Raw genomic sequence first — 20,932 nt, forward strand, 5'->3', positions numbered from 1 at the left:
AGGTTGATTTGCCTACTTGTGTTTCCAAGCTAAATGAATGAAGTAGTGTACATTTTCTCATAACCTTTTTAATTATGCCAATCATTTAAAGCTGACTGAATGCTCTTTTTGCAGTTATGCAATGCAATATCTCATTTACACAAACAGCTCGTCATCTGGTGTGCAATAAACAGTGTACAAAAGCAAGGTGGGAAGTGAGATTCTAATAAGGAACAGGACCCTGAAAAGGCATAAAAGGAACAACATTAGCATTCGCCTATCACAATGGGTAACAAACCTAGCGTGGTCTAACATGAAGTACTGCTGCATAATGGCTGTAGTTTCAAGAGTGCTCAACATAACCCACATAGCAACTGGACCCAATGATCAAACCAAAAACCAGCTGTAACTAAAATACCCACAGCTCATTAAAAAGCAAAAGCTGGCAAAAGACATGTTACACTTCTAAACTCATACACACCCATAAACACAACTCACTTTTACTTAAAATGTACAAATTGTTGTTAATCCAAAATAGCTCCTTATTTATAGAGGAACATTTTTGTTTTGTGTAATTTTTCAGTATAAGAATTGAAAGAACTTAAAATGCTTTAAACTATGAGAAAACTGGTTCAACTGCATTATGACATCATTATTTTCAGTGATAAAAGAAAAGTGTTAACACGGGCCTACAGAAAGACGAAGAAGCACGAAAGTGTACGAAGAATCACGAAGGCGAACGAAGAAGCACGAAAACGCACGAAGACACCAACATCAGACAGACAGACTTGCAGTACGGTATTTTTGTTTGGATTTTGTCATTTCTTACTTACAATATAATTTAATGCAATTGTTAATAAAGTCGATATGTGTCGATTTACAAAACCGTAACTACACTAAACAATTTATTGAATTTTTGTGTAATGGCAAAAGTAATGGTTTTTATATGCGCAGCGACCTCTAGTGGTACAACCTGGTACAACACACTTAGTTTTAAACACTAAATGTAGATTGTTCCCTCAAGGATAAATATTTTGTACCTTAATTACTTACACTTTTACATGTATTGTGCCTAAAGATACATAATACAATGCTGTGCTACACACCACTTTGTGTAGGTTCTCATACAAAGAGTACATACTTAATGTACAAATGATGTTAATTTCAGGGTACCATTTCAGGGTTTGGATGATACCTAATGTTGTTTATGGTAAGATTTTATGAGAAATTTAAAATGTTTTGTTAAAAATGTCTTTAAAATGTTGCTGCTAAATGCTTAATTTACAAAAGTGTGCAGGGTCAAAGGTGTTTTCAAATAAACAGACAGTATGATCATTGAATCATTATTTATTTAAAAAACCCATCACTGTTAATGCATCACTACTTTTTAATTTGCAATGTTCTCAATTTCTGAAATCAGTTAAGTCCTGTAAATCTCTCGTGTTCCCAGAATAGCTTATAGGCTAAACCATCATCAAGTGACATGCAAATTCAAAGGTTTACGTAAACTTGTATGGGTATATCTTTTCAGTGACTTAATAATTAAAACTCATACTTGTGGAAATTGTTGGAACATGGGTCCACAGTTCACAGTCAGTTCAGCTTTACATTGCTTCAAAACAATATTGAATAAAGTTTGTTGCTGATCATAAACTTTTGGTGTCAACTGTAGATTCCAGAGTTTATGTTGTGTTGTGCTATTTCTTCTAAAGTAATGATTTAATATTATTATACTTTAGCAATTGGGTTTTTTGTCTTTTGTCTGTTTTCTTGTTATTTAGATCAATATAAACAAAGATCAGTAAAAGAAAAGGCTCTAAGCCTCCATATGATTCAACAATTTAATTTCAACAATTTAGGCTATTTGTGAGTAAATGGAACAAGAGAGAAATAACAGGGCAGAGTGGACATCACTTTGATCCTAAAACATGTTCCTGTACCTTATACGGGTTCTGTGCCATTAATGTGTTACAGATTAAAATTCTTCAAGTCTAAAATGCACTCTCTGTATTTAGATAATGGTCTTACATTTGTTACATTGGTTCATACACATAAAAACTCTTAAACATAGCTTATTCAAATCTGATATAGATAAAGAGATCAGTAAATTATAATAGATTCATCTTACATACAATACATATTTACATAATGGGAGCAAATGTGGGGAGATGACTGATCCAGATTATTAGATGTATTTGTACCCCATTGTTGATGAGAAAATAACCTCTATATGCACACACACACACGTCTTGTTTTCTCTGTTAGAAGTCAGTCTGAAACACACTAATATAGAATACTATATAGTTGCAATAAAAGTCTGTTAGCGCATCAAATGAATTTAATGATTCAATTCTGCAGTAATTACTTATAAAATATGGTGTGAAGACATTATTCCTAAAAAATTTTAAATGTCTATAATAAGGGAAGTTTAAAAGTCTAAATTACTGGCCAAAAACCAAATCAGAATTCATAACAATTAAAATATTCCAAATTACTGATACGACACTGAAGGTCTGGGTGGTAGAGGTGCTCTGCCCCTCAAATACAGGCTTATAATGTCAAAGCTTCAGACCCAACTGCAAATCAGCGTGAAGATTATGGTTTGGGTGCTGCTTTTTGAGTAATTAATGCAGAAATGATTACTCCTCTAAATGAATTCTAGTAAGAACTCTAGTACTTGGGATACACTATATTCAAAGTCTGACCCATGGCTAAGTGGGCATTTTTTCAAGTCTTGCTAACACTTAGCACTGGTGCTAGCGAACACCACTCAATGGAAAAACCTATGGGTTTTAGTAAGACATCTCCTGACACGCTTCTAGCAAAACCGATGTGCAGTGCACGCAGGATTCAGTAGTGCTAAGGCTGGGATTATACTTGCCATGTGACTAAGCAAGCGAGTGCACATTCTGTAAAAATATCCATCTCCTCCTTTTGTGCGCATGGAGGATACAAAAAAGCATAAGCTGTGTTGTAATACCATTAAACTAAATCAATTTAGCAGTATAGTCAGTTATACAAACACAAAAAGCTGTTTGTTTTTCTTTAAATTTCTCATAGGTTATGTCAAATAAAAAAAATAATAATGCAGGCTATTTAGGTCAGTATGTAGTTTGTTTAGACTTGCTGAGCCCCTTCTCACCTTGTTAAATTGGCACCACTATAAATACAGGTACAGCACTGCTGCACACTACGCTTTCATTTCTGAAGGCACATGCAAACAACATGCTGAACACGTGGTAGCCATCAAGTGTACAGGTTTGCATAGTTTACAGCAAGTTTAATCCCAGCCTAAAGGTTAGTATTGTCACAGTTGCTGGTGGTTCACACACAGTACTGGATCTACGCCAGCATAAAAGAGTGTATGAGGACAGGAGGATTTGAGCTTCTTGACAGTCTTTGATCAGAGCTGTTTGTACCAGAAACCAAGCTTTCCTACAGCACAGCCTGAGATCTCTCTTTAGCCTTCTCCTCTTCTCGTTTCTTCATGGCCTGAATCACTGCCATCTCCTTGGCCTCCTTCTTCTGGTTCCTGGCCTCAAACAGCAGCCTGTTAGACGAATATATAATGTTTTGTTACGTGTTTACTTAAAAATGTTTACTTCCTTTACTTGTACTAGCTTTCATTGTTGTCACTGGGATTGTTCCGATTATTTCTCAGGTAAATAGAAAATGAACTACAACAAAAGCACAACTGTTGTTTACTATTTGATCAAACATTTTAGTAAAAAAAGGACACTTACCTATTTTTAATTATCCTCTGCACAATGTTGTCTGTGGTTAGACTATTTCTGCTGTCCACAAGTCGTAGTATGCCTTTTTCCCTGGGCACCTGTGAACCAGCCAGGTTAAACTTATAAAATACAGCTTATTATAAGGTGCTCAATATATTACTAATCACTGCAATGTATGTAAAGAAACCACCAAGTAAAGAATAAAATAAAAACAAACAACTTTTGTGATGTGATATTCTAATACAAGGTGCCTGATAAATATGTTAAGGTAGTTCATTCAACTTCTTTGCTTTAATAGAAAGAGGAAAAATTGGCCAGACAATTGTTACTTACAGCATAGGGGTCTGAGCCATCTCTGTCTGGAAACACCAAAGTCTTGCCATGACAAACAATGTCCACCTGTACAATAAAAATATTTCTTAAAATACTTGTACTGTGCACAAAAAGGTTGATGCAGCTCATTAATTGTCACTTATATAATTATACCTTGAAATGGTCCAACAGATCTTTTGAAACTGTGTATGGAGCTCCAATCACAACTTCAGAGACATACTTAAAAATGCAAATGCAAAGAAAAGTTAAAAGGAAACCAGTGAAAACCAGTCTGAAGTCTGAATTCTGAAACCTAATAAAAGAAAGTGGAATTACCCGGCAGGCCAGAACACTCAGTGTTCTCTCATGAATGTTCATGATTGGATAATTCTTCCCTTTGTACCGATTTACTTCCTAAAATAATAAAATGACAGCACATTTATCTTTAATTTCATTTTTAATTGACCCATTTTAAATATTGTTTAAAATATTTAAAGTGTATGGAAATTTGTGGCCAATCAACCATAAAGAGCGTATTTGAGGTCAGACACAAGAAGGTCTGGCTCTTAACATTCTAAAGGTGTTCAAATTAAGATAAAGTTAGGGCTCTGTGCTGGCCTGGCATCTGACATAATAATACTAAAATAATTTGTATATTATGTATAACTTATATATTATATATTAATGTTAAAAAGTAATTCCAGTATACACTTTTTTAGTATTTTTGTGATTAATTTTAGAAAGCAATGGAGTAAACTTTAAATTATTAGCTGGCTATAGCTGCAAACTACCTTTGAATAAAAAATAAATCTTGTTCAGACAAAACAAAGCCACATAAAAAACAATCAGAAAAGTTAATGCATTATAATTACCTGATCAAAATGTAATCCTATGATAACATACGGCTTATCTGAAAGCTTGTACACTGCCTCCAGAAAATCCACATGGCCAATATCTAAAAAAAATTAAGTCAAGGTAAACCACACTTAAAGATGAAAAAATGAAAAGAAAATGAAAGAGGATCCAGGCTCTACAATGTTGTAACACTGTAAGGATACGAAAGAGATCAAAGGCTCCAGCTACGTAAATAATTGTGTCCTCTGGCTGCGGCTCCTTCCCAGAGGCAAACTGGATGATTTTTTGGGATGTCTGGAGAAACTGGGACACTCCTGTCCATGGACTGTGGCCTTTTGGACCCTGTACATGTAAAAAAGATCAGAAACAGAGAGATTGTATTTAAAACTTTAGCAAGAATGTGTTTTTAACAGGCCTAGGATGCTGCAAAAAAGTCTGTAGTTCTACCAAATTAAATGAAAACAGACAACAGCACTTCTTAAGTGTCATGGTCAGGGTCCAGGGATTCAGAATCTACCCATAAAAAGGGTGCAAGGTGTGATTTTACCTTGGACAGGGTGTCACACAATTAAAACTTTACTAACTTACATGTAATATAAAATAGTTCTGACGTCAACATGCTTGTTTTGGTGGGTTGCGAGAAAACCTGAATATATAACCTGGGTGGCAACATTACAAGAAACACTACCAGCATTATTTGTTACGCCACTGTGCCTCTGGTCTCTCTCTGTGACACCCATATTCATAAAATATTTACTGGTAAACACTTTCCTACAAGCACATTGCATACACTGTCATACCACCCACAGTTGGTATGATATAGTTTAGTAGATTCTGTTTCTCTGTAAAAAAACAATCCCAATCTGCAGCTTGTGCATTTTTTCTTCAGTGTCAGTAATTAATTATTGGTGTTATGCAACCAATGAAATTCACCATTGCCCCTTGTTTGGGAACACCGCTTGGTCTCAATCCCAGGAACAGCGGTGGTCTTCATGGCTTTCTAGCTGTTACCAACACCCTGATTAAGGACCCAGATCACAATAAAAGCCTTTGTTTATGCCAAGCTGGCACTTAAATGTGAGAGTAAAGCTAAAAGATGAAGGGATGAGGGGGAAGAGAGAATACGTGGGTAGAAGAAAAATAAGTACAACATAGAAAGAGAAGACCCGCAATGGCTGAGATTCTTGGAATACAAGTCTTATGTGCACATTATAGGGTAAAGATTTATATATAAAATGTATATAAAATGCAAGAAAATAACATTTTGCTCTTCTGTATGATTAAAATATGATTGCATGTAATATACAATAATAACAAATTTATTCCTGAACAAATAAAGGAATCATTTAATAAGGAATAAAAAGAAGTTTGGAGTGTTTATAGCTGGGTGAAGAAGAACAACATGTCTGGCTTTGAGACAAGCAGTGGACTTCTGTCTGAACAATTATTGTTCAGTTCTCTAAAGTTAGAAAATAAGAATATGAATAAATTTAGTAATGTACCTAATTCTTAAGCACACTTACCCTTCCAAAGTTGTCTGTATGTTGTTGATAATCTGAACTGCCCTAGAATAATGAAAAAAACATGATGAACAATTTCTTTGTATTTAAAAAATACAATACAATACAAAATCGAAAAAGACACACAGACTTACCATATTGCTGTGGTGAGCTTTGGTCATCAGCAGCATCCGACCTACCAGATCTGTGGTGGAGACTCCCTGCGTCCTTTTACACTCTCTGCAAAACACATTCAGTTAAGAGCTGAAGAGCTGATTTAAGATCAGTTTTTCTAAGTACAGAGATAATCAGATCCAATGTTTTACTATTAGGTTCTACTATGCAGCTGCACACAAGCCTAGGATCACTACACGAAAGGCCAATTATGATAGGCCAGACCGGCTTATGCAGTGTGCTTTTGGTTGAATTTATGCAGGATGCACACTCATAGCAGGAGTAGCAACACTACAGAATTTCTTCCACTTAAAAACATATTTTCTCTTTCTTGACTGATTGGCACAGACATCTTTAGAAATGTCTTTGTAGCTTTTTTTAGATTGAGCATTTCTTACATTTTTCCTTAAGGGTACTATGACATTTATTTTAAGGTAGGAAACCTCTACAGAACACACCTTGAAACGCATTTGAATGTCAAACTTTTTAGGAAGTCATTTGCTTAAAGGTCCACACACTACATCTAAACTACATCTACCTCTGTGAGGCCACTAAAGTTATTCATTACACTCCTTCGCCAGTAATTACAAATATATCTGTGTACAGTATGTCTACCTAAAGTACCTTTATGTTTTTAATGTAATCACAATATATTTGTATTAAATGGTTGTAGTAAGCACTTGGCTAAACTAATTAGCAGTTTAGTGCTTTAAAAGTTAAGACTCTAATGAGTTGAAATGACTTTTTCACACCTAGATCAAGTTTGATATCATGTCATAAATGGTTTATGATACAATACAATATGAATCAGAATATAAATGCTTGTATTAAGCATTTTTCTAATCAGACACAAACCAAAGTGCAGATCACTCACAGGGTGAGGTGTGTTAGTCATGAACGACTCACTTCATTTACCTTATTCATAAACATTTATGTTCATTTTTATGCTGTGTTAGTATTTGTATTTTAATAATATGGGTTGAATGTGTTTAACGTTATGACTTTTGTAAAGCCAAATAAATCAAAGGTAATAATGTCATTTTAGAAATTTAAAGTGGTTCACATACTTTTTCTTGTAATTATAGCCAAAGGCTTTTTAGTATAGCATAACAGTTAACTCTATGCCCTTGGTTTAAGTATCAGCAATGATTTGCTCATGCTGTTAACTTCTGTTTGACTTTTGTGAACTTGCCTATATCTGCCGGACTTTTTCACCTCTTCGTATGTGTCCTTTCCATCCACTGTCAGCGTGATGTCATCTAAAACAAAAACAGAGAAGATTATCTAAAAGTTGACCAGTATTGACAGTGCCAATCCTAGCACATCTGGAGCTCTAGGCTCCAAATAAAAGAAATCCAACAACCACTAATATTCTTAAATGTATACACTAAGAGCTTAACATGCAATCAAGGTAATCACTCAAAAACTGTAAATAATCTTGACATTATTTTATACATATATGACTTAGTTAAATTAGCCAAAATCAGAAAATATCAGGTCCTCTTTCCTCTTTCTGTCTTTACACAAACATTATATGGCGTACCTCCATGTACACAGAAATCACAGCTGTATTTGTCCAGAGTCTCCAGAGTAGTGACGTAGGGGGCACCCTCTACTATCTCATCCACCCATTTGATAGCGCGCACCATCTTGTACCTCTCGGCCTGGGTAAAGACAGGGGGGCCTTTGTGCTTCGAGATCTCCTCTGTTTTAAAACAGGATGGAATAGCAAAAGATAGGTTATTTGTTTTTTTCCAATACTGATTATTGCTCTGTGGGCATTAATATAGAGTTGCCCTCCCTTTAAAGGCTGTAACATACGCCACTTTTCCAGTAAGGCTTTTTACACAATTTTGGAGAGTGTCTGTAGGACTTTGTGCCTATTTAGACTATGGAACATTTGTCAAGTCACTGATGGCTAACAATTTGTTAGGCACTGATGGCTAACAATCAACATTCCAATTTATCCCAAAGGGTCAAGGTTCTTTACAGGCTAATGTACGTATTTTAAACATACCTCTGGCCATATAGTGGATGTGAATGTGTGTGGTAACGCTCACCATCTGTATGCACTCCAACTATAAGATAATCCCCCATAGCCTTGGCTTGTCGTAGCTGGTTGGAATGTCCATAATGGACCATGTCATAGCTGAAACAAACACAAATGGGGCAATTACAAACACCCACAGAAATACAACAAATGACATTACAATCATTTACACAACTTACTTTTTTTAAAATATAGCTTTATTGTTTAAAACCTTTGCACATGGTTCTGGGGTAATGTCATAAAAACCAGACCATTATTGTGATTTTAGTACCGCCTGAACCTGTTATGTTGGTGACTAATAAACACACTAATTTATATTGTATTTTGTAAGAGGTCTGAGAACTCATTTGGGAAACATTTTCTTCATAACACCTCTCCAAAAAAAATGGGCCATGTGCTGTGGAAGGACTGTGATCATGTGATAGTGAATCATCAACACAGAAATTCAATCAGCAAAGGGAGGGAGCTGACACTGTACTACACATGGCAGATCCAGCCCTGTGTAAAAAGCTGTTTGGAGGCAGGGGGAGTGGATTGGAGGAATGAACGGAGCAAATGTTTGGTTACGTAACCCACATTGTGTAAGTAAGTGTGTTTGCGTTATCGTTATAGTAAAAAGTGAGACCATGCCAGTAAGGTTCCACTGTTTATTTAAACAGGCTCACAATCACAAGAGCATTATCAAAGGAACATGAAATATTAACTAGTGGATTTGGCTAGCAGACACCCAAACAGCACCTGAGCTCCTTGCTCCAATAACCATGGAAAGGTTCACATGCAAGAGGATCAGTTTGAGCTTCGGAATAATTAGGTAACTGATATTGAATCAGATGGTACTGTAACAGGGTGGTGAGCATCTCTTCATGGAGGCGCACCTGCGACGTTAAAAAGGATGAACCCAATTGCACAACACTTAACTAAGATAGAACAATGCTGTGGCTTAAGAGCCACAAACATTAAGAAAGACAACTAAAGATGGAAAAGATTAACAACATAGAAGTCATTTCATATGACCAAGAAAGAAGAAACGCAGTTGGCCATGGAATAATAGATAAAGATAAATTCATTGTGGCTTAGATGGGGGTACAAATTAGAAAGAGAATGGAGAACTGCTTTGCCACCTATGCCAGCTACTCAATCCACCAGTGAGTGACATCCCAAGCAAAGTGGGGAACTTAAAAAAACTGGCAGCAGCAAAAAAAATGGGGGCACCTGGGCATCATTCTTGTCCATAATGGGCCTCTCGTGGCAGCTGCATCAAAAGAGTGCCAACAAATGATCTTCTGGAAAAAAGACTGGGCAAATGGCCTTATAAATTAAAGCAGGTAACGAGGCAAAGTCGGTATTTAAAGATCCTGACTGGCTGCAGTGTATTAATGCTTAATGAGGTGCAGAAACTGCCGATTAAAGAAATCAGCAATGTCAGTCACGGGCACCTCCATGCCCTTGCCAGCCCATAATTGGACATGATAGTGTGAAGCAGTTTAACTATCTCTCATCACACAATAAATACACTGCAATAAGTACCAGCTTTAGTATCAGTATGTAGTTTTCTATTCTAATTATTATTGCCTGTTAAATCTGGTAATATTGGGAATACCTAATTAGCCAAATGTTTACAAAATAAAAATTTTTTCTTAAAATGTTGTAAGTGGTAAATAATTAAACGATTTTTATCAGTATTTTGTGCTGTTGGCAGCTAAATGAATAACCTTGGACTGTACTGTGAAAACAAGGTGTAAATGCTAAAGTTGCCTTGTTGTCATGTGTGGACTTTGTCCTTCCCGCTGTTTCTGTGGCCACTTCTTGACATACACTTTGACCCAGATTAATTTTATAGTGCACGTCAGGCTCAGTGACACACTCTAATGACCCATGGTCATCTCAACAGGCACTGAACCCTCCATCATACACAAGAAAAAGCGGCAATCAGTTCATTTTGGCACTGTTGCAATATTTTGAATTGTATAGTGACTATATGTGTGGGAAATGCACAATAATGAACAAGGGAAAGTGAAGACGAGGCAAGTGTGGTCAGCAGTACTAGCGGCGGTGGATGTTACACCAGTGCACCATGTTTACTCTGTTCATCCCACCGTTTAATATTTCGGCATCTGAAACATTCCATGACATTCCATCCAAACACAATGGATCAACAGAGAGAAATGACTGGAATTCTACAAAAGAAAGGAGCTGTAATCCGGTGTGCATGGACGAACATTCAAAGCATTTTTAAAATTTCCTAGGGAGATGCATACAGGTGAGGCCAAAACGATCTGCCCTCGAGCACTGTGACATTTATTTCCACACTGGACATTCTGACACAGATTATACAAACAGTGGTTGGCTTGCAAATGTTTTTTTATTATCAACTTCATTGGTAAATATGATCATTTTAATTTGATGCTGGCAACACACTCAGAAAAAATTGGGACAGAGCCATGTTTACCAATGTGTCAAGTCACATTTCCTATTAATTTCTCTTTTAGTTGATTGGAAACTGATGAGACAAATTGTTGAAGTTTGTTTGTTTCTTGCCTGAAACAAGATTCAGCAGCTCAGGAATTAAGAATCAAACCCAAGTGCCCAACCGGCACTCACTCTACCAGTTTCCTCACAATGCTCTTTACCATTTATTAGTTCCATTATGTTAATTACTGTTATGAGTTTCTGCTTTTTCGTCTAACCTCCCTCACACACTATTACGCCAAAAGTATTTGGACACCTGAACATTAGCCTTTTTTGAAATCGCATGCATTAATATAAATTTTGCGCCCTGCCTCTATGCAACTAAGACTACCATTACTTTGCTGAGAAGGCTCTCCACAAGATTTTGGAGTGTGTCTTTGGAGTGTGCCCACATTTCACATGGTCACCAAGAAAGAAATGCAGGTAGCCATGGAATAATAGATAAAGATAAAGCCCCTGTGGCTTAGATGGGGGGATGGATTAGAAAGAGAATGCATAAAACTGGTTTGCCACTTATGCCAGCTACTCAATCCACCAGTGAGTGACAAAGCATTTGTGAGTTTAGGCTCCTGTCAAGCAATTAAATACATACAAGCATGTATGTATGTATGTATGTATGATGTTTTGTTTTTTTCACAGGGCCAAAAGTTAAAAGCGTATTATTTATTATTTCAGATAATTACTTCTATACACCTGTTCGCAATAGGTGTGGCTGAAAAACCTGAGGTTAGTAATTAGGGCGTACCCCTGGCCATCTTAGAAAAAAAGGCCTTGAGGAGAGTGGTTAGGGCAGCAGAAAAGACCATAGGGGCCAGACTCCCACCTATTGAGGATCTGGCTCAAAAGCGCCTCTTGTCGAAAGTCAGGAGCATCATTAGTGACTCCACTCACCCCTGTCACAGACTGTTTACCCTTGTGCCCTCGAGTAAAAGGTACAGTAGTCTATACGCTGCAACACGAACCGTTTTAGAAGCAGTTTCTACATGACTGCAATCAGACTTCTCAACAGAACAAATGAACCCAAATCTGACACAAATTTCATATATGGGTGTAACATGTGCAATACTTTTATATCTTAACATGCAATAAGGAAATGTGCAATAACAAGATGTGCAATAATTATCATTATGTATAACCACTGTGAATTTTTCTGCATGTGCAATACTAAACTACAATGTACAATTTTCGTAATGTCAGTATTATTATTATTTAACTTTTGATGTACCTTTTTAATCCTACATATTTTTCTTCATTACTATTTTATATATATTCTATATTTTAAACCTACGGTGTTTTTAACGTGAACCAATGTAATTTCTTTTTTTTGTACACTTTGGTGTACAGTAAAATGACAATAAAGTAAATCTTGAATCTTGAATCTTGAATGTAGTATAGCCTGTATGAAACAGACAGAATAAAATATGCAGCAATACTAATTTTCACCAGAACATCCAGAATAAATCCTGGAGATGCTTGGTTTCCTGGGAGGAGGTGTGATGAGGATGATTTGATGCTGCAGGGGTGGGTTTGGTGGTAAGTAAAGGCCGCGCACCGGACACTGGATGAAGTACCGCAGTGAAACGCATGATGAGACGCACTGAACTACCGGACTGACCTGAACTGTACAGCTTTATGTAGCCTTATGTACAGCCTATGTAGTTTATTTCCATGTAGTTCAAACTGGAAATGGGATCGAAACTCACCAGCCATCACACCACACTCGCACGGTCCGTCTCCTCTTCTCAGGACTGCAGGACACCGACACCGACTTCTTCTCAGCCGGCGCCTGCGCCTCCGCGCCCGGTTCCATCGCCTCATGATGACCGTTCTTTATCATCCTCCACCCAGCAGCTGATCTTCTAGAGCTTCTGTACTGAAAAGCGTACGCTGGAGAAAACGGCTGAACTAGCCGAATACGCCACGGTGAGCAGGCTGGGGTGTCCTACTGGACCACAGCAGCGGATTTAACATTACAGCGGCGTTCCGGACCCACCGGCGACGCCTCCTTTGTACCGGGGAAATGACGTCACGAGGGAACAGAATCGTACGATGAGCGCTTCCACTCAGCAGAGCCGACGTGCTGCCGTCCGTACATACCCCCCAGTGTGTACACAACAACTCACCTTCGCTTCTTTCACTTTACACACCATTTAGCAATCATGTGTGTGGACAGTCTCACATGTCTAACAGTGACTTTTGTCAGATTCGTTGATATTTGGCTTGTTTCTGTCTTTACAACGAAGAAAAGGGCAGTTGTAGTCTAGTGGTTAAGGTACTGGACTATAGTCATCGAAAGGTCGCTGGTTCAAGCCCCACCAATGCCAGGTTGCCACTGTTGGGCCCTTGAGCAAGGCCCTTAACCTTCAATTGCTTAGACAATACACTGTCATGGTACTGTAAGTCGCTTTGGATAAAAGCATCTGCTAAATGTAGGAAATGCAATTAAAATGAAACATGAACCCATTAAACCTCCCCTCCGGTTACATTTTACATTACATTACTTTCAGAAATTAGCAGACGCTTTTATCCAAAGCGACTTACAGTTCTGACTGAACACAATTTTTGAGCAATCAGGGGTTAAGGGCCTTGCTCAGGGGCCCATCAGTGGCAACTTGGCGGTGGTGGGGCTTGAATCGGCAACCTTTAGATTACTAGTCCAGTACCTTAACCACTGAGCTATCACTGCCCAAAAGTTGTAGCTTTTCCACCTGAAATTGCATAAACAAATCTTAATGATTAAGCAAATTAAGAACCTTATTAATGAAATGTATTGTTATATTATAATTCATATTAGGTTATTAAACCACACACACACACACACACACACACACGTCACAAGACAATTTAGAAAATAAGCACAATTAGTATGAAATCATTATTTTAAAATTAGAATTTTAGTGCGAAACACTGGCCACCAGTCGTATACTGTTTATATATATGTATAAACTGTATATATGAACAGTAAACTTTGTTCCACCTGATCTTTACTACTGTAAGATGCAGGAAATACTTTGTTGGAATGATTTGAATGATTTGTTAATTACTAGCAAGTATTACTAGTATTTCATAATTTGTATGTTTAAAATAATACTCCATCAACCAACGTAGTTTGATTGTAAATGAGGATTTACAATCAAACTACGAGGGATTTTTTAGTAGGCAGTTCTGTTTTGTAATTAGATAATGTAATGACATGATTTGACTGTAGAGGGAGCAATTGTGCTAAAAGTGTGAGTAGAACATAAATATACCGTATTAGTAATTTCTTCTAGTTCACCAGTAGATGGAGTCCAAACCCAGTTGCTTTTACAGAATCCTTCCACTCGGGCACTCTTACATTCACCTGTGAAACTGTTCTAAAAAAAAAAAAAAAAGAGACTTGAACATAACATCTTAAAACTAGGGCTGTCGAAGTTAACGCGATAATAACGCATTAACGCGACCTCAATTTAACGCGATTAAAAAAATTAGTGCCATTAACGCAAATTCTAGTTCATGTTGACACTTGACTGGTAGAACAAACGTTTTAATGTCGGACTTGCCACCGTTTTTCATTTGCGGTTTGTTAACATAATGTAACCGATCGTGGTAGTGATGCACTTGCATAATAAAGAAATAAATACACGCTATATTCACAAATTGTCGGGAGCAGAACACTTTATTACACTTAATTAACTTCTTCTTCTGTACCGAATACCGGAAAGCTGAGTCGAGCACGTTAGTTCATGCACTATGGAAGCCCCAAAGGGTCAAAACACACTCACTTCGTGTAGAAACGTCCATCAAACCATCGTCACGATACAACCACAGACAAGTCTGATACAATAACTACGCCTTATCCCACCTAAAGCACCGCTGATCTACAATGTTTGCTGATGGAGAAATTCTAACCTACAATCTGACATTTACTGCCTAGTATGTGAGTGAATAAACTCCCTTACAGTTTTCTCTTGTCCCAGCAGTTTTTAACATCAGTACATTTAGCATAAAATGTGTTCAGCATTGTAATTGTAACATTTCACTTAAAAATCCTTGTTTTCTATAACATTTACACAGATTTTTTTTAATGCGATTAATCGCGATTAACTATATGAAATTCTGAGATTAATCGCGATTAAAAATTTTAATCGTTTGACAGCCCTACTTAAAACCTATTGCCAGTTGCTGATTCAAAAATTACATTAAAAATGTACAAACAAATTACAGTGGGATGCACAAAAAAGTAAAAAATTGCCTATAAAAACAATTTAGAACTGTATTTAATAGTAAATTAATAATCTGACTCTCGGTACAAAGTATTCCTTCTGGCAGACTTTTACTTTGAGCAACATAGCAGGGATATTGCATTCTCAAGTTATGTTAATACATTGAATTACATGTAGTTTGTAACTATTAAGTAATAACTCCATTGTTTTTTTTATTAGAACGCCTGTCTCGTTTTAAAACTGATGGTGCCAGTACATACAAAAAGCAGTAAAATGTTCAGAAACATCCATGTGTGACAATTTTACCTGAACAGAGGTGGGTTACAAATAGAGGTGAGTTATGAATACAGGTAGGTCACAAATATAGGTAGAGTATGAATACAGGTGGGTTATAAATAGAGGTAGGTTATGGATACAGGTGGGTTATGAATAGAGGTGGGTTACATAAAAAACTGAAAACAGGTGTGTTTTATCCTAAGTAAATAGAAGTGGATTACATGAAAACTGAAATCAGGCAGTGGTGAAGTAATAATAAGTATTTATTTAAATATCTGTTGTTACACCGAGTTATTTCAAATTTAAGACACGAAATGACATTATTCTCATCACACAATTCATACTTTACATTTTGATGGATTTGGTTAGTGTTAGCTAGAGAAAAAGCCTAAACATAAATAAATCAGGACTCTTCCCTTATGACCCATATTTTAGTAACAGGTGCTGGACACTTCCAAAACTGGCAGTGGCCAATTAATTTGCCAGTAGAAAAAAAACTCCCCCTGTGAAGGCATGCTAATTTGGTATTAGCTTGGAGCCACAGGCAGCGTGTACTGGGACAGAGCAAGTGCCTGGTTAATTGTGGTGCAGGCTACATTAATTCTGCCAGGCTGAGGGAACTGGGCCAGGCACCTGCTGCAGAACTGGGTACAAATGACGAATGTCGTCCTACATCGGCCATCAGCTCAACCCTCACCTACTCATGTGCAAATTTATCAAATCTGGAAGGCAATATGCGTCTTGCTTTATGTTCTGTAGTCAGGACGAGCTCAGCAGGAAGTTAATGTCATGCAACGAGTGTGAAATATACAACCTCAAATTAGAAAAAAGTATTTACTACAGTATTTTGTAACGTTGCCATTCCTTCTTTCAACGTTTTGGCATCGAGGATACAAAGTGATGACATGTTTCAGGTGTTATTTTGTCCCATTCTTCCTGCAAACACGTCCTAAGCTGTGCAGCCGTACAGGGTTGTGCCCTTGCTCTTTATGCACTAAAATTACTTTAATAATATTATGCATGGTAGAATGTAATTACAATCACATGTTGACATCACCTGTTTGAAATTATATAATTATTTTCTTACCTGATTACTAGCCCTGAATTTCCCCTGTCCCATGTTGACTAAACAAAACATGAAATATATTGGGTTCATACTGTCTGCAGTGATATAAAAGTCAATGTATGAAACACTGTGTTTTTTAAATTCCATTTTTCATACTGTCTCAACCTTTTCTTAAGTCTGTAAGAAGTTTTGCATTTTCGTGTGTCTGCATGTTTTTTCTTTGGGATTTTTGCATGTACTGGCAGTTCTAAATGAGTTAAGTGTTTCTATGCAACCATGACCCTGAATAGGAAAAAGCACTTGTTGAAGATCAGTAACTGAATGAATAAAAATAGATCTAAACATGGGTTGTTCATTAGTTGATTGATTCATTGTTTTACCACTGCTTTATCCTATTCAGGGTCATGAATGGCTTAACAAGGAACAATGGAGTTTTTTAATTGACCACTATTTTATGCTTTTCAATACAGAAAACACATTTATAATAAACCACAAGCACCACAGCAAGCCAAAACTCAGATTGCAGAAGTTAGAGACAGTGCTGCTGATGAATGTGTATGGTTTTTGAGGGAGGAGGGGGCTGCCTTGCCTGTCCAGATTTAGGACAGACACACCATAACGCCCCCCACTCATGTCAGGCCAAAAAAATGCATCCACGGAGGTTGCTCAAACTAGGTCGTCTGATGCCTTTTTTTGGATCACAGAGGGAGGAACGCATGGCAGCAAAATGATCACACGCTCCTAAAACCTTCTCTGATGGCAAAACCCTTCTATACCAGTTTTATTTTTATTCCAGTCAAACTGGGTCAATGACAATGCCATAGACTAGGATAAAAAAAAACAAAATGCTCACCAAAGACAAGTCATTGCTTACATCTCTCAAAACCATTTTATTAATATCATCTATAAAATAAAGGAAGCTATATATATATATAGTGTATGTATGTATATATATATATATCAATATATATATACAACAGTACATCAATAACTCAACAAAAGAGATTCAAGGTTCTTTTATATGAATATATATGAATACATCACGTGTATGTACAGATTGCAAAAAAGTACAATACTTTGATAAAATTACATTTTAACCATTTTGGGACAGCAGTTCATACAAATCTGTGTATTTATATTTTACAGTTCATACAGAAAAGTTACAAAAACACTTTCTACCCATGTTACTGATACCACCTCACATCATATCTTTATTTTCAGATTTAACACTTTAAAAACAACAAACAATTAATACCAATACACGGACCAGGGTAGCTGCTTACCAGACACAGAACATTGTAAACAAAGCCTATTTAGCTAACAGCTAGTAGATATTGTCTCACACGTGCTGCATAATGTTACTGAACTGCCAAATCAAATCTCTCTTGTTGGACAATGATTAAAGGTTCCACTGGATACATACCATAATCTGTTAAGGAAATGAAAAGGCCTCACACATGGCTAAAATACAAATTAATTTAATGACGGCAAAACATTTTCCTGATGCTGTTAAGCACAGACAAGAACTAAATATTTCTTATTATTCAATATGGAGCTCAGTGTGATTTCATTCCCACCTACTTTAACATTTGCACTATTATGAGAACTGATTTAATTGTACCTAAACAGTGTGCAAAAAGCATGACATGATAACCAAGTGTATCTGCTTACAACTTTTCACAGTCTTTGGCAAATGCCACATTATACTGCAACCACACTGCATTCATGAAATGTTTTGTGTTTTGCTTTAAATATGGTTTAAAATTAAATCAAGCTTTCAAAAGTTTTTAAAACTGCTAACTGTAACTATTTTATTTCCTTATTATCAACCTCATACCAGCCAGTATGCAGCCAGCAATATGGAAACACAACATATAGAAAAGCTAAAACTATTTTATGTTAAGTGTTGAGCTGTTTTACACAATAATCAATTCAACAAAATAGTAAATAAAAGTTCTCTAACTCATATCAATCTGCTTTTAGTTTTTAATCTTCAAAAATGAGTGGTTTTCAGTGCATTAAACTCCTGAGCAGATAGTCTTAACAGTGCATTTTCAATTCAGTCATGATATGAAGCGTTTAATATATATGATGTGTCTATAGTGCTATATCTATCTTACGCCACCCTGCCATGTATCTGACCAAGCTTATGTGCATATAATAAGAGTAAACTGATTTATCATATGTATCCATAAACCCAACCAAACTCGGTGTACATTTAATTACTGTTTACACTGAAGTGGCTAGATAAATAAATACGAACATAATAAAATGTTTGCAATATTCAGTATTTAGCATCATAAGAATACAGTATATTTATTAAAAATAAATTGTGCTTTATTATTCATCACCTTTTATTTGAAATATTACCTAAAGACAATGCTTTACCCAGGCTTTAGTTTTAAACACATAAAGTAATTTAAAAAACCGACATTTGCAAAGACAAAAACAACTAAAAATAATTATTTTTAAACTATTGATTAGCATCTTGTTTTAAGAGTGTTAAAAATGTGAAAAAAAAATAGTAGTATGAAGGGATTACAGAAAAAAAGTAGAACGTAGAAAGTAAAAATATAAACAAAGGAAAAACAAAACAAGGCTAAATAAATACATGTGCAACTAAAAAAACTGAAAAAAATAAAAGAATCCGATTGCGTGAAAAATGTTATGTGATAAAAGCAAGGTAAAAAAATAAAAGGACAAATAAAACTCAAAAAATTTTTTATAGATTTACAGATTACAGATTTATTCTTTTTTTCCCCAAAACCAAATGGATTTGTAGGAGGAATAAAATTTCTTTGCAAGCACTGTAATGAATAAAATCCAGTTCTCATGGATAAAGTCTAGCCTAGGTTAAAAAAAATAACATTTTATTTTGAACAGTGCTTTCAGAAACTAAGGAAGTAGAATTCAGTTTGGCATTGTACAACCAAATCATTTGCATTTGAAAGCATAACAGTTTAAAAACCAGTATGAAGGGACCAGTCATTTGTGCATTGTGTTTTTGTAGAGAATGTTTAACATATATATTTTTTAAATAGTACAGCATGACACCAATAACGTGGACGACACTGCCACCTGATCACTTTTACACTACGCCACGTGCCTAATCACTAAAAGCTGCCAGACTCCAATAATAAGCCACTTTTGGTACATTTGCAAAGTTCATATGAAACAAGTCACATTTTCCCCCAAATTATTTTCCCAATAAGTCAGGGATGCTAAACTCTGTCCAGCACCATTTGAAGACTCAGCTTTCAACTAATTCTTTACATTCCAGCATTTGACAGACACTTCAAGCAAAGTAATTAACATGTGAGAGAAGATACAGTTCAAGCCGCTGATGGTTAGGGGTCTTGCTGAAGGACCCAACAGTGGCAGCATTCAATGGAGGGGTTGAAACCTCTACCTTCCAAACAACAGTCCAGGACTTTAGTCACTGAGCTGCCACGGTTCATATTAGTAGGTTAGATAAGTTAAAGCAGGAACATTTTCAAACAGTGCTGGGCCTGTAGGACTAGAGCTCCCTGCAATAAATAACAAATGGTTTTACAATCAGAAAAATTAGAGCCAAACCTTAAGCAGGATCACACATTAAAGAACAACTGCTAATAATAAGTAACAATAAAGCTTGTGTGTGTGTTTGCACTTGTGCAGTCATGACCAACTTTCACACAAAACACAAAATGTTTAGCTACAGTCCTAGGACATCATACAGAACTAAACAACTTCATTTCACACATTTGTTAATTATTTTCTGACAATACATTAAAACACATAAAACATTATTAACCCTTTAGTTAAAAAAATTAAGAAATATTTTTGATTTAGTGTAAACAAAAGGTGAACATCACCTTCTGACATGATTACTGAAATTCTTCTTTTTCATGCATAAAATACAGTTGTTTATTGCCTCCCCTTGTCATATTCCTCAGAATATAACATGTAAACATCAGTCCATAAATGGAATTGAACAAAAAAACAACATGAAGTATTAATAATTCAATTGTAAATGTGTGGAAGAATAAACTTTCATTTTTAAATAAATAGGCTGAGAATAAAAAAACTAGTTTAGACAAATGTACTGCTTTTGTAAAACACTGTTAAGGACATGTTTTGGAGTTTTGGACCAATAATGGAAGCCTGTATCCCCCAATAAAACACATACAACTTGGATGTTAAACCAACATTCTTTTTCAAGTATACATACAATGTGAACGGCAACTGAAAAGTCTCCATTCGAAGCACCAGATAAATAGCAATACATTCATTTCATCCACCATCATGTGAACATTAAATAGATTTACCTTTTT

At 36.1% G+C, this 20,932-nt stretch overlaps 1 protein-coding gene across 1 annotated transcript; it reads right to left on the reverse strand.

The window, feature by feature from the left end:
* Window positions 1-1,310: 1,310 nt before the first annotated feature.
* Window positions 1,311-13,143, reverse strand: LOC134336294 (ethanolamine-phosphate cytidylyltransferase-like). The gene is made up of 13 exons (XM_063019021.1): window positions 12,776-13,143; window positions 8,614-8,702; window positions 8,097-8,258; window positions 7,746-7,812; window positions 6,535-6,619; window positions 6,404-6,445; window positions 5,084-5,222; window positions 4,898-4,980; window positions 4,362-4,439; window positions 4,200-4,265; window positions 4,047-4,112; window positions 3,723-3,811; window positions 1,311-3,529 (listed from the first exon to the last, which is right to left on the reverse strand). Exons 1-13 carry the CDS (start codon window positions 12,907-12,909, stop codon window positions 3,415-3,417), a joined length of 1,215 nt encoding a protein of 404 aa, XP_062875091.1. The 5' UTR covers window positions 12,910-13,143; the 3' UTR covers window positions 1,311-3,414.
* Between the last annotated feature and the right edge of the window lie 7,789 nt (window positions 13,144-20,932).

The sequence above is a fragment of the Trichomycterus rosablanca genome, chromosome 22 (genome assembly GCF_030014385.1).
Source record: "Trichomycterus rosablanca isolate fTriRos1 chromosome 22, fTriRos1.hap1, whole genome shotgun sequence".
Classification (NCBI taxonomy): domain Eukaryota; kingdom Metazoa; phylum Chordata; class Actinopteri; order Siluriformes; family Trichomycteridae; genus Trichomycterus; species Trichomycterus rosablanca.

Bases quoted from the DNA above. Each gene is read 5' to 3' on its own strand.
- LOC134336294 (XM_063019021.1), bottom strand. From the start codon at position 12,909: ATGATAAAGAACGGTCATCATGAGGCGATGGAACCGGGCGCGGAGGCG. The intron at 7,813-8,096 runs GTACGCCATATA...TTTTTGTTTTAG, and splicing joins TGATTTCTGTGTACATGGAG to ATGACATCACGCTGACAGTG. The intron at 4,981-5,083 runs GTATCCTTACAG...AATTTTTTTTAG, and splicing joins TGGAGCCTTTGATCTCTTTC to ATATTGGCCATGTGGATTTT.